General features: G+C 37.4%; 3 protein-coding genes across 5 annotated transcripts; 1 reads left to right on the top strand and 2 right to left on the bottom strand.

The window, feature by feature from the left end:
- Nucleotides 1–22: 22 nt before the first annotated feature.
- Nucleotides 23–3,495, bottom strand: Tdh (L-threonine dehydrogenase). 2 transcript variants are annotated; one of them, XM_011311840.1, is made up of 6 exons: nucleotides 3,285–3,495; nucleotides 2,409–2,637; nucleotides 1,884–2,147; nucleotides 1,069–1,329; nucleotides 463–729; nucleotides 23–315 (listed from the first exon to the last, which is right to left on the bottom strand). In XM_011311840.1, exons 2-6 carry the CDS (start codon nucleotides 2,536–2,538, stop codon nucleotides 152–154), a joined length of 1,086 nt encoding a protein of 361 aa, XP_011310142.1. In that variant the 5' UTR covers nucleotides 2,539–2,637; nucleotides 3,285–3,495; the 3' UTR covers nucleotides 23–151. The 2 variants fall into 2 exon arrangements, with proteins under 2 accessions (XP_011310142.1, XP_011310141.1); XM_011311839.1 differs by lacking the exon at nucleotides 3,285–3,495 and having other exon boundaries at nucleotides 2,409–3,053.
- A 402-nt stretch (nucleotides 3,496–3,897) lies between these two features.
- On the top strand, nucleotides 3,898–10,401 carry atk (artichoke). 2 transcript variants are annotated; one of them, XM_011311837.1, is made up of 6 exons: nucleotides 3,898–4,152; nucleotides 4,882–6,974; nucleotides 7,319–7,643; nucleotides 7,725–7,991; nucleotides 8,260–8,617; nucleotides 8,752–10,401. In XM_011311837.1, exons 2-6 carry the CDS (start codon nucleotides 4,942–4,944, stop codon nucleotides 10,344–10,346), a joined length of 4,578 nt encoding a protein of 1,525 aa, XP_011310139.1. In that variant the 5' UTR covers nucleotides 3,898–4,152; nucleotides 4,882–4,941; the 3' UTR covers nucleotides 10,347–10,401. The 2 variants fall into 2 exon arrangements, with proteins under 2 accessions (XP_011310139.1, XP_011310140.1); XM_011311838.1 differs by having other exon boundaries at nucleotides 4,879–6,974.
- Nucleotides 10,402–10,678: 277 nt separating this feature from the next.
- Rpn8 (regulatory particle non-ATPase 8) lies at nucleotides 10,679–12,303 on the bottom strand. The gene is made up of 5 exons (XM_011311836.1): nucleotides 12,038–12,303; nucleotides 11,807–11,899; nucleotides 11,566–11,744; nucleotides 11,277–11,480; nucleotides 10,679–11,121 (listed from the first exon to the last, which is right to left on the bottom strand). The coding sequence occupies exons 1-5, from the start codon at nucleotides 12,210–12,212 to the stop codon at nucleotides 10,810–10,812; spliced, it is 963 nt and encodes a 320-aa protein (XP_011310138.1). The 5' UTR covers nucleotides 12,213–12,303; the 3' UTR covers nucleotides 10,679–10,809.
- Nucleotides 12,304–13,005: the final 702 nt, after the last annotated feature.

Genomic DNA, 13,005 nt, shown 5'->3' with positions numbered 1-13,005 from the left:
TTGAAAATATTTGTTGTAATGAAAAATTTCATATTTCATATTTATGATTTTTAACAGGGATATAAGAGAATATAATTCATTTTTTATCCATTATTTTTTAATCACTCACAACTGAACTTTGTTGTTGGGAAGATGAGAGAAGGATATTAATTCACATATAACTATTGGGCTGCGTGTGTCTCTGGAACTTGGGAAGAAAATTTTCACTAACGTCTTGAACCATTGTAGTGACCAATTTTGGTAGATCATATTTATGCTCCCATCCCCAATCAGCGCGAGCTTCAGAGTCATCGAATACTTGGGGCCATGATTCGGCTGGAAAGAAAATTTTTCATGTTTGAAATTAAAATAATTGGGTATAATGGTGCATGCCGGAAAAAAATACAATATAAGATGCAATAAAAAATGATTGTCGAATAACATTGTTTTGTAGTTGTATTATCGTATTTTTTAAATATTCACCAATCAACTGTCGACTATCTGGTCTATATGATATCTTCATATCAGAGATATGCTTTTGGATTTCGCAGAAAAGTTCTTCAGGAGTGAAACTCATAGCTGTTACGTTATAGACTCTCCTTCTCAAACATTCATTGGGAGTATTTAAATATTGTAATAGAGCATTGAGGCAATCCTTGATGTACATCATTGGCAGCCTTGTGTGTGGCTCCAGGTAACACTCATATGTCTTGTGCATCAAGCCCTCGTGGAATACTGCAACTGCGTAATCTACAAAGGAGGCAATTGCAATATTTCAAATTCCGAGAAAAGGAGTTCTCCACTAGTTATATTCGCGGATGGTAGAGCAAAGTAGTGAACAATCTTACGGCAATTTAATCTAAAATATCTAGTGTAAGGTCCTTGAACGGGAGGAATCAATTACCTTATTACACAATTTTACTTGGAGGAAATTTCCTAACTGTCTTGTGCTCTAATTATTTTCTCATTTTATACTGAGAATAAATATTTGAAATTTTGGTTGTTAATTTATACTCAAACTGGAAAATCATCTCAAATTTCATGCGACATAGAACCATCTTTGCAATAAAAAAAAAAAAAAAAAATTACCAGTAGTGCCACCACCGGGTGGATCACTGCTGATGACCCCAGGGAATCTCAAGCAGCGGAAGTCCAATCCAAATCTGTGATGATAATACTCGCCAAGTAATTCAGCATGCACTTTACTAACTCCGTAAATAGTTCTCGGTCTTTGAATTGTCACATTCGGGGTAGGATTCCTTGGTGAATCCGGTCCAAATGCTCCAATCGTCGAGGGAACGAAAATCCTCAAATTGTACTGCTTCGCCAACTCCATAACGTTGTGCATTCCTGAATCATTAAATAGCATCATTTTATCCGATATTATCAATTTGTCATTTCTTTTTTTTAAATAGAGGGGAAAAAGTGTCCGTCACACGTGTGCACTCGAACGCGTTCGTGATAGTCTCCAGTTGTACTTTCACCTTGACTTTCTAATATAATAATAGAATCTAATTAAAAAAAAAAAAAAAAAAAATGTAATTTCACAAAATGACAAAGCTTTTCATTAAATTTTTTCCCCAGGATAATTGAGTATAATCACACATTTTTATATGAAAGTGTACACTGTACCGGATAATTTCCAAAAATATTACTCATGTCAGATCTAACTCATTACTTCTGCAACAAGTTGATTCTTTCAGAGTTTGTTTCGATGTTTCGTCCGAGGGAAAATTAACAATAATTCGTTATAATTCTAAAAGAAAAAAAAATGGTTTAAAATTTTACTCCCGAGTTTCACGAAAAAATGCACAATTAAAAAACGATCTATGTAACTTGTCACTATATATTAACAGTATTTTCACACTACTACATACATAACACTAATTGCATTAATACCATACCTTCAATATTCACTCGTATTGCAAGCGGTACATTTTGCTCGCCAACGGCACTCAAGAGAGCACTAAAGTGGATTAACCAATCGATCCTATGATTTACTACAATTTTTTGAAGACCTTTGAAATCCAGAATGTCAGCAAAAATGAAAGGACCGTTCGCTCGATTTTCGTCACTTGGTTTTATAATATCTGATAGGATTACATTATCTTCTCCATAATTTTTGCGCAAGAGTTTAGCGCATTCAGTCCCCAGTTGGCCAAGGCCCCCTAAATTTCATCATTAAAATTCAACGTGCTCAATATGCGGTTTTCTGTGCCAAATTAATAATGACAGTTGATCTATATTCATTATTTATCATATAAACTTCAACTCAATAAATTATCTTTAGTTTATTATATTTTATTATTCACAGACAGCAATGTGTTCTTATCTTATAGATCCAATTGTCAGCATTAAGAAAAAAATCATTTATAGATCCTTGTAGTTGAAGCAATTTTCCAATGAAATATTTGTATTATCCAAGTTACCTGTGATAAGAATCCTGGGAGGCCTTGATCCTCCATTCTTATACTTGTTAAAAATTTTCGAAGAGCTGAAACTCTTAATCACATTCGAAAAACCTCTGTGGCTAAGCCTCAAATCCAATCGTCCAATCATTTCCGTTAGATGCAATGATAATGAATGATAAAAATGGATGGCTTGAAGATAAATGAAACACCCGATTGTCTTGTTTCCTTCTGCACTGGTGTTGAAGTACTGTGGATCGTTGAGTTATAGTGATGAAATGATCTTGGCAATTTTGAAAACCAGTTCTAGGAGGGAAGGCAAAGGCAGATCGAGGTGAGAGGGTTTAGATCACTCCTTCACTATTCTCTACATTTAAAATATCATTTTACATTGAATAACACATTACCTTAAATTAAAACTCGATTCATCAATTTTAACGCACATTCTCTATTTTTATCCCTTATTGATTTGTCGAAAAATATCTCTTAGACAGGAATAGAGAAAAATTTATCTACTAAATGTACTGAAAAGAGTAAGTGTGAAAGAAACCGTCGAAATTATACGAATCACTGCTATTCTATAGGTCACTATGCGCATATTTTTGAAACTACTTGTGTTACAGATAAATTTTTATGAAAAAATATCGGGAGCAAATTTCCTTTACAAATTTATTCAGCTGCACAACAGTCTTTCGGCATTTTTGCCAAAAAATAAAAAAAAAACAAAAATCAAATAAAATTTCAAATGTTTTTATTATTTTTTAAATTTTTACCGCCTTTGTAAAATAATCTTTTATTATATGATATATGATATTCGCGTCATGTTCAGTACGTCATGTGAATTCCATGACGATTATGATTAATGTTATGTATGAATGTGATTCATAATTATCATACCTGTCTTTTACAAGTGTACGTCCCCTCCTCACCTTGGATTATTCACGGATGATACCATAATTATCTGAAACATACTATTTACTCTACATTATTTTTGAAACAGAGGATTGTCGAGCATTGCCTGGCAGCATGGCAGAATTTGAGTCGTCCAACAGACATCGTACGATCCCCTAAACAAAATCATTTCAATGTTAAAACCGGTTTATCTCAGCGCCTAATATAGAAATTCTTTGTCTAGTTATTCTTCACAGTAATTTGGAGGAAATAAAAAGTATATGAAAAAAAATTTTATTGATTGTTTAGAATTTTGTGAAATAATAACGAGTGAGACAATTGTCACAGGTGTGATCTAGAGAAAGGAAAAGATTTCCTGGAAGCGTGTCTTCACGCTTGCTGGACACTTGGCAATATCTCTGTATGTCTCACTCAAATAGTATTCCTCTTTCTCATGCATTTGATTATTTACCACACAACAACTCTTCATCCATATCTTCTTGTCCCTCCACATTTCTTCCCCCAACGAGGATTTAGCTTTTCCCCCCATATATGCCATAGGTACCACCTACTCTGGACACTTCTTACAGTGTACTTAGTGCGTGTCCGTAACAAGTAAATACATAAGTTCAAAACAAAAAAAAAAAAAAATTCTCTCAGTTTGCTGCAGTGGTGTGATGAAGTGACATGTTTTCTGTCTTCTCCATTTTTCAATCATCATCTTATCAAATTTCATTTAATTCAAATGTGTTAGTGTTTATTTATTTATTAATTGTTTTTTTTTCATCCATTTACTATCCTGTATTATTGCCTCGTCTCCAATTCCAAACAACAAGTGTTCACGTGCATTGATAATTATCAATTATTTAATCAGGTAAATGAAATAGAGAATAAAAATTTCAGCAGAATGACACAAGTTAAAACGTGTTTGCGCTCATCCAAATAGAATTGCTTTAGAATTGCTAATTGATAGAGGCTCAGTGTGATATATTATTAGCCAGAATGTGCATTGTATCAAAGTTGCATAACAAACACTAGTGTGTGAAGAGTTTTAGGGGAATATAAATTATATAGACAGTTGGAAGCACTTTCACCTGGCTCAAACTGCATTTCCTTTCGTTTTAAAGATGATGCGCTATCTTCTCGAACTTTCATTGCTTCATTTGCTCAAATAGATGAAAGAAGATGAAAAGAAACATATATATTTATCAATTTTTTAAAAAATATAATAATGAATTGGTAGTTTTGATTAGATTATGATGATTTTCAAAGTGGTGTCAACAAATTGAATATCATTTTCCCTTGATTCAAGACACCAATTATTACGGAGTTATGATTATTCTAGCGGTTTTTGGTTTTTCTTACGGTAGAACACATTTTTTTTCAACTTCAACCGTGACGAGAGTACGTGTTAAATCGTGTATCCGTGACGCCGATGGGCATTTGACAAATACTAATTCATCATATTAAATTGCTGCCCAATTTCCACTGAATATATTTTTCACCGTGTTGTTATCGACAAACCCTCGTAAATTCTGTTAATGTCTTTAATGGATTTATTTTTTTGTACATTTATATATGTTTATTGTTATCAATTGAGAAGGAGGCGGCGAATGAGGAGAGACGCGCCGAGTTGAAAGGCCAGACATTGGCCAAATGCGTTATGGATAAAACGCCAAAGGGTCTTTTTGGTGTTTTTTTGGCGTGTCTTCTTATACTCATTGGAGTAACTGGGGCACAAGAGGATTATGGCTGCCCCGAGCAGGAAAAAATTGCGCCTTGTAGGTGCTCAACGAGGGATATGGAGTATCAAATTTGGTGCAGTCACAGTGAGCTCCCCAAAGTCCTGGAAGGCATAAGTGCAGTGAGTCGTTATATATCGCGCCCCATTGATGAACTCATTCTTGAGAACAACAATCTTCCCAGTCTCCCTGGCAAAGTATTCACCTCCCTACGAGTTTTACGCCTAATGTTACGGCACAATCATCTGGAACGCGTCTCCTCCGGTTGGCTGGAAGGTCTCCACGATTCCCTCCTAGAGCTCTTCTTGGTAGAGCCAGATTTGCGTTCCCTCCCAATCGACAGTTTGGATAATCTCCAAGGCCTGGAGGCGATCACTCTCCAAAGCCGATCCATTAAGCGTCTCCCTCGTTTCTCAGGCTTAATGAAACTCCGCTACCTCCAGATCAACTCCAGAGCTCTCATTGAGCTCTCTCCACCGAATTTTCGACATTTGCCAAATCTCGAGCAGCTCCACGTTTTTGGCAGTCCAAAATTGGTGAGATTAGAAGCTGGACTTTTTAGATCACTCCCGAAGCTCTCCCTCATCAACATCACAGACTCAGGAGTCACTTGGATTCACCCTCGAGCCTTTGTCGACCTTGCCAAACTCAATGAGATCTCTCTGGTAGGTAACAATCTTCCGGAGGCCTCGATCCTCGGTCGAGCAGTGGTCGACATACCTCTGCTCTCGACAATTCGCCTAGATGCCAATAGAATCTCTCACCTCCAAGAAAAATCTTTCACTGATCTACCTTTCCTCAGTCGCCTCAGCCTCTCCAAGAACTCTATCGTCGAGATATCAGCTGGAGCCTTTCAAAGGCTCCCACAACTCCGAGTTCTCGATCTCAATCACAATCTTATCAACAGGATTCATCCGGAATTTTTCATCCAAAGAACAGGAAGCGGTCTCGAAGAACTCAGCATAATCAATAATCATCTAAGTCATGCCGACGAACTGAGATCAATTCTGGGCGCCCTGCCAAGGCTGAAAATTCTTGATGCATCCCACAATCAGTTTCAGGAGATACCCTTTGGCGCTCTGAGAGGACATCCAACTCTAGAGAGGCTTCATCTAGATGATAACAGATTGACATTCCTCGAGAGAGAAACATTTTCGGCAATGCCAGCCCTCAGAGAACTGCGATTGAAGAACAATTCCCTTACTAATATGTTAGAGGCACCTTTTTGGAATCTTCCAGGGTTGAAAGGGCTGGACCTCTCAGACAATTATTTCAAACGCGTTGAGCCTATATTATTGGCGAATATACCCAATTTGAGGCGACTGGATTTGAGTGGAAATGGAATTACTGTTGTCGAGCCTGACTCCTTTATCAATATCCCATCCCTTGAGCACCTAAATTTATCGAGAAATGCCATATCCGGTGTGCATTCTATGACTATGGGTCATTTGACTGCACTCTATGAGTTGGATATTGGTTGGAATCGATTGCTTGAGGTAATACCAGGACTACCTAAGAATATCGAGCATCTACATTTGGCAATGAATAGAATTATTATGCTGCCTACTATTGAGAGTCAAGATCTAGCTCTTCCTGCTCTTAGAACAGCAGATTTTAGTGCCAATGGTATTGATAGAATCCTTCCGGCAACCCTGAGTGAACTTCCAAACCTACGGACACTTCATTTGGGCTATAACTCCCTGAGGATCCTCGAAGATGGTACCTTTGATGGTCTTGCCAGGCTTGAACAGCTTGACCTGAGGTACAACAGATTGATGTCCCTTCATGGCAGAAGTTTCAAACCGTTGCGGTCACTCACCGATCTTAATCTGAGAGGAAATCGGCTCGAAATGATCAGAGCGGACATTTTTGCGGATAATTTTCAACTCCAGAGAGTCGATCTTGCGAGAAATAATCTGGCCCAGATTCCACATTCTGCCTTTTCCAGTACAAGGTGAATTTAAAAAATATCAAGAGAAAAATTGAATAATTCGATGCTCTGTCTATTTTCATTATTAATTTATTATTTTTCCTTTATTTTCAAATTGTTTTACAGCCATTTTTTTTTTTTTTTTTTCAAGTCACTCTGTTAAAATTATGTAATTCAAATTGGTGTTAGTTAGAAAGTTGAATGAAATAATATCCGTTTAAAGCATCCATATCCAACCTCCATACAATTCTCTTTTCTGGGCATGATTTCGACAAGCAGGATTCACCTTGATGTAACTCATTGTTTTTTGTGAGATTTTAATCTGTAATGACGTCGACATAACTTAAGATGACTCTATTTGAATGTAGGGATCTGAGGGAACTTTACGCATCGCACAACACGTTGACCCAATTACCTGGTTCGTTGCATGGCCTCGCTGCCCTCGAGGTGTTGGATTTGAGCTTCAATAATCTCAATATTCTGTCACCTGCAACTCTCAGCAGTTTGACTTCTCTCCTTGAGTTGAGATTAGTGAGAAATAAAATTAAGGAGTTGAGGGAGGGGGCATTCAGTCGATTACCCCGGTTGAGTTTCATTGATCTGGAGAGCAATGATTTGAGAATTATCGAGAGAAATGCTGTGAGGAATCTACCGGAGTTGCAAGCCATTCGATTGGGCAAGAATCGAATTCAGGTAAATTCAAAATATCAAAACAAAGGTAAATATAAAAATTGCATTATCCTACACTTAATTTTTCTTTATAATTATTTTCAGATGATCCCGAGTGGTGCATTCACAGACCTCCCTCTTCTCCAGACGGCAGAACTCCAGGAGAATCGAATTCGAGAAATAGCCAACAATGCTTTCATCAATGTTCCCCACATTTTATTCCTGAATTTGAGTTACAACTTATTACCGAGCCTCGAACACGCCGGATTAGCTTCCCTGCGTTCTTTGGAGGTTCTTGATGTTAGTAAAAATCGTCTCACCGGCGTTACCATGGACAGCCTAGCCACCCTCGAGTGGCTTGTTGAATTGAAGGTATATATAATTAAAATGGAACAAATGGAAAAGTTACTTTCACAGGAGGAAAGTGAAACTTTCGCCCCTGGTGTTGTCTCATTATGCTAGCTGCAATTATTTCGCGCGTTGTTAATTATGGCCATTAATTTCTCACTTTTGTATTGTACCAATAGACTGCCTATTTTCATTAAAAATCTAATGAGAGTAATGGAAGAGGCATTCACGAATTTAAATGAGAATTCTCTTGTAATTATATATTTTTTAATTGTTTCTTTGTAAAACTTAGATGGATCAAAATCGTATCTGTGGTATTCAAGGCTTGCCCTTCGATAATATGTCTCGTTTACGAGTCCTTAGTATGAGAAAGAATCGAATGACATCAGTTCCTGAGAATGCATTCAAACGATTAAGATCGAACATTGCGGTATTGGATATCGATGAAAATCCCCTGGCCTGCTCTTGTGGAATGATTTGGCTGAGAGGATGGCTGCAGCAGGGTTCATCAGAGGGTCCCAGATGTGCTGATGGCACTTTATTTAGAGAAATGCGTCTCACTCGACAGGACTGTATATCAAGGAAATACGTGGAATCAGTTCATCCTGGGTGCGAAGCAGAAATTATCTATCAAACCACTGGATCTTCTTGTAAGCTAAAATTTAATTACTCATGATTATTTATTTGGCAAGTTTTTTTCGAAAATTTATCTTGACTGAAAAAAAAAAAAAAAAAAAAATTGAATAAATGATTTTCCAATTCAATGAATCACTTTACTTTTTAGTCTTCGGAGAGAATGCCTCAACATCTTGGATGAATTTCCAAAACGCATCGAAATTCGCCAACACACCCGAAGACTATATGTACGATGACTATCCAGACTACAAATTTGACAACATGTCGGATCAAACCACAAGCAAGGACTCGACAAAATCCTCCACAATGTCTCCCAATACTCTGAATGCCAACATCCAGACAGGGACCGTCGCCTTCTCTCGCCCTTCCTCCACATCTACTTTAAATTCTCAGATGCAAGTTCCTTCAAAGAAAAAAACTCCAATGATTCCCCCCTCTCCTAGTAGCTCAGGTTTCACCTTTTTCGGGGTTCCTCTTCCCAACTTGAACTTCAATCTCTGGGGAAACTCTAGCAAAAAGTCTCAAAGGAAAGAAGAGAGTCGTCCCTCTCGAGGGAGATATAGAACATTCCCTCCATCAGAACCAGATATTCAAAAGGGAGGATTCCACCCACTCCCAAGGCCTCAGAGTGGCTTTATACCTATTACCGATCCAAAATTTACAGTAGAAAACTTAAAACTCAAAGACATGACAAACGTAACGATACAGACTGTTAATAGAACAGCTATAGTGACTCGAGTATTTAATCCTCCAGGAAGGAAGAAGACATTTAATCCCTCACAATTATCATCTCTCTTATCTTCATCGTCTCCACCATCCTTGTCCTCTTCTAGATCTCACCTGCTCAGTCATGCAGAAACAACAACATTGAAAACCACTCGAGACTCACCATCAACCACAAGTACTCCAAATGGTATAAAAATTTTCACTTCAACTACACCTATAAATTTTACAATCCCTCCAGACTTGCAGATCCCTTCTGATTCCTCCAATAAGTCAATCTCAATCTCAACTCAAGCCTATAACGGGGAACATTTGGATGTGAATTCAGAGGCGTCAACTTTTGTAGAAGGAAACTCAGCAAATTTGCCAAGTCAAATTGTTTGGACAACTCGAACAGTGAATGACACTTTAAAAAGCACCACCACAACCGAAAGTATTTACCACATTAGTGATAAAAATAATTTATTTGAGCCTAAAGATCATACTTCATTGATCAACCCTGAGGAAACGACTCCAATGGGTCCAGAGGATCAGGTGATTTATGTTACCACTGAACATTATAATGAAGACAAAATTAGAAATATTGTTAATGGGAGGGAGAGATTCTATGGGCAGAATAACAAGGAGATGGAAGCATCAGCTCTGTCTGCTTTCTTGGTGCCTGGGGGACAGGTAGAATTGACTCCTCAAATTTATGCGAGGACTTTGGGACGATCCACTATTGAGAAAGTAACTTTACCACATTTAGAGAATCAAAGTCAATCTAACAAATATAAATCTAATGAGCCTTATGTGAAAGCCGATCTGGAGGTGAATGAAGGAGAGTTGGAGGAAACGAGAGATAGTAATGGTTCTGATGATCCCTTTAATTGGTATTTTCAAAATTATAATGACACCAATTTAGAACCGTTTGTTGGAGTTGCTTACAGTGGAAATAATACTAGTAACAGCGACAATTTATTTATTTCGATGATTTTAGTTGTAGGAGGGTTATTTATATCTGTGAAAGGTTTCATATAAAATTTGAATCATAGTTATACTAAGAAAATTCACAAGGCTGTACAAAAAATTCTCCATCATTTTTATCTTCGAATTTGATTTACGCAATGCTAACAAATACTAATACAGAATAAGAATTTTATTAATTTTATCAGATTTAAAAAAAATGTTATAAAATGTTAGATACGAGAGGAATTGCAGTCAAGCTGAAGTATTCCATTATGTCAATAAATAAGTAGGAATTATTTTATTGATTATGATCTTTTTCTTTCATTTTTAAAATTAATTAAAGAACATTCGGAAATGTACAGTTTGGGGATGATTTTTTGTATGGATTAAAAAAAAAAAATTAATATCTGTACAAATCCAAAGAGCTGTTTTTACTGTTCAGAATTTACACATTAGATCACAAATTAGATAAAGTCGCCTTATTATTAACTTTATGGTTTTACAACTTTTGCTTTTCTCGTCCAAGTTGATATACTCACTTGATCTTTGATTTTTCTTTATCATCTTTCTTATCATCCTTATCTTCTTTTTTCTCCTCTTTTCTCGTTTCTTTTTTATCGGTTTCCTTTTTCTCAGCATCACGATTAGTCAGTTTATTATTGATTAAATTGTGTAATGCAATTATGGACCTCACGAGCGCGGCTAAATAAACAACGAGCATCTGGTCATTTGTTTTAACGTATAGGGAGTCTACGAAGGTGTGTTGGGACATATCTGGGAGAAGGTTGAAAATATCTTGCAGTTGATACACAATTTGGTGATTTATTGGAAGCTTTCCATTGCCAACCTAGAATTAATGATCGACAAGTAAGATAAATTATTAAAAATCAAAAGGATTAAATGGTTGTTCAATATCTATACACTTATTCCAAGAGGAATACGGAATTATAAATATATGAATAACACCAAAAAGGAGGAATGATTTAGCGGTTATTTATTTACCTGGATGAGATAATCCTTTATTTCTCTAATTTGAGCATGAAGCCCCTTGAGCCCCAGCAATTGATTCGTGATTCTCTGACTAAGAGTTCCCACAGTTGTATCTTTGATGTCTCTTAGTAAATGTTCAACACCAACTTCTTCAGCCTCTTCGGCTCCAATCTCACTTGGGATATGTTCAAATGTTTTCGAAGTCGGTGAACCATCCTAAAAATATGAAATAATCAATGTATCAATGGTATGTACATGTCAGAGTTTTAGTTGCACAATGATTGTAACAAGTGATAATTACATCGTGAACTTCTTCAACAGCTTGATAGGCTTCAGTGGGAAGACCTAGATCTTTGGGTTTGGCATCGATGATCACCAGGACGGAGTTGGGACAGTACCTTCTGATCAATTCGTTGATAGCAACATCATTTTGATGGAGTTTAGGACCTGTGTGGTACCATCCAACAACCTTTTCTCTAGCTGGATGAAACCAAAGATGACGTTGTCAATGAATGGTATTTGCATAAATTATAAATCATTACCGTTAACTTTTTTGAACATTCCAAACATGTTCTCAAGGTAATCATGATCGAGGAACCAAACTGATTTGTCTTTGTCATCCTCATCGAACGGAACTAAAAGAAGTTTGAAAAATTGTATATTACTTATTACCAATCACTTGGACTTTTATCATTAAAACTATCAATTAAATGTTGAAAGGTACTGACTACAATTAAGCGGCCAGTTAGTAATACAAAAATGAGCATTCCAACCTGCAAAACTGTTGGAGACATCGAGGACTCCCTTGGCACGCCAGCAGCCAAGTAAAACTCCCACAACACGTTTTTGATTGCCAATTTTCCCCATACGATTGAAATGATCCACAACGCTGAGTAAAACTAGCGGATGGACCACAACTTTCGTCGTAACAACCTCTTGACTTGGCATTTTTGTTAATTCACGATTTATCAAAGCTTACTAGTTGAATGTGACAAGATTTGCACTGTCACCAACTCGATGAAAAAGACGATAGGAATGTAGATGGCGTGCGCGAAATTCATTTGTGGCGGCTAGGCAGTCGGCATCATCGAGTCCTGCTGTGCCTCCACCACCCAAGCGCCAACGTCGGAAGCAAGAACTTTGTCCTCGACAAGACTGAAAGGTTGGAGAGTTCCCTCTCCAACCATCAAGAGTATTACGCCACAGCTTTAGCGTACATTGAGCATCAGATATAGATATATAATTGTTTCATCTTTTGTATATTCAGAGTTTAAATAACCTAATAAATATTCATTCAGTACTAATCCCGCGGTACTATAAATATAGTATACCTAGTCAGTATAACTATAATTGGTGACCCCGACGTGATCTACGTGGATCACATTTCATAACCGCAATTCAACCACGTGCCTAACCAAAGTCTCATCGGTTCACAATGCCCACTGAGCATTCTCCGACACGCAACAGTCAGCCCACGAGTGAGCATCCTCATCACGGTGATAGGCAAGGTACGCAGCAACAGACTAACCGCCCCATTATACAGACGGGAAATATCAACTGTCCGGGGCTGGACAATCTCCTGGGCCCGTTTGCAGCCCATGCACCCAATGCACCAACTGGCTCTGCACATTTCCCAAACTACTATCCATATGGTGCAGACCACCATCTTCCACCCATGCAAGATGTTGGTCAAGTCTGGGCGCTCTCCCACTTCAAACCACCCAAATTCATCAGGGAGGAC

This window comes from Fopius arisanus, unplaced genomic scaffold (assembly GCF_000806365.1).
Source record: "Fopius arisanus strain USDA-PBARC FA_bdor unplaced genomic scaffold, ASM80636v1 scaffold00094, whole genome shotgun sequence".
Lineage (NCBI taxonomy): Eukaryota > Metazoa > Arthropoda > Insecta > Hymenoptera > Braconidae > Fopius > Fopius arisanus.
This window is presented reverse-complemented; position numbering and strand designations above follow the sequence as displayed.

Bases quoted from the DNA above. Each gene is read 5' to 3' on its own strand.
- atk (XM_011311837.1), top strand. From the start codon at position 4,942: ATGGATAAAACGCCAAAGGGTCTTTTTGGTGTTTTTTTGGCGTGTCTT. The intron at 7,644-7,724 runs GTAAATTCAAAA...AATTATTTTCAG, and splicing joins TGGGCAAGAATCGAATTCAG to ATGATCCCGAGTGGTGCATT. The intron at 7,992-8,259 runs GTATATATAATT...TGTAAAACTTAG, and splicing joins AGTGGCTTGTTGAATTGAAG to ATGGATCAAAATCGTATCTG.
- Tdh (XM_011311840.1), bottom strand. From the start codon at position 2,538: ATGATTGGACGATTGGATTTGAGGCTTAGCCACAGAGGTTTTTCGAAT. The intron at 2,148-2,408 runs GTAACTTGGATA...GATGAAATTTAG, and splicing joins TCCCAGGATTCTTATCACAG to GGGGCCTTGGCCAACTGGGG. The intron at 1,330-1,883 runs GTATGGTATTAA...TTAATGATTCAG, and splicing joins AATACGAGTGAATATTGAAG to GAATGCACAACGTTATGGAG.
- Rpn8 (XM_011311836.1), bottom strand. From the start codon at position 12,212: ATGCCAAGTCAAGAGGTTGTTACGACGAAAGTTGTGGTCCATCCGCTA. The intron at 11,900-12,037 runs GTTGGAATGCTC...AACTTCTTTTAG, and splicing joins TGTCTCCAACAGTTTTGCAG to TTCCGTTCGATGAGGATGAC. The intron at 11,481-11,565 runs GTAATTATCACT...TCATATTTTTAG, and splicing joins CTGTTGAAGAAGTTCACGAT to GATGGTTCACCGACTTCGAA.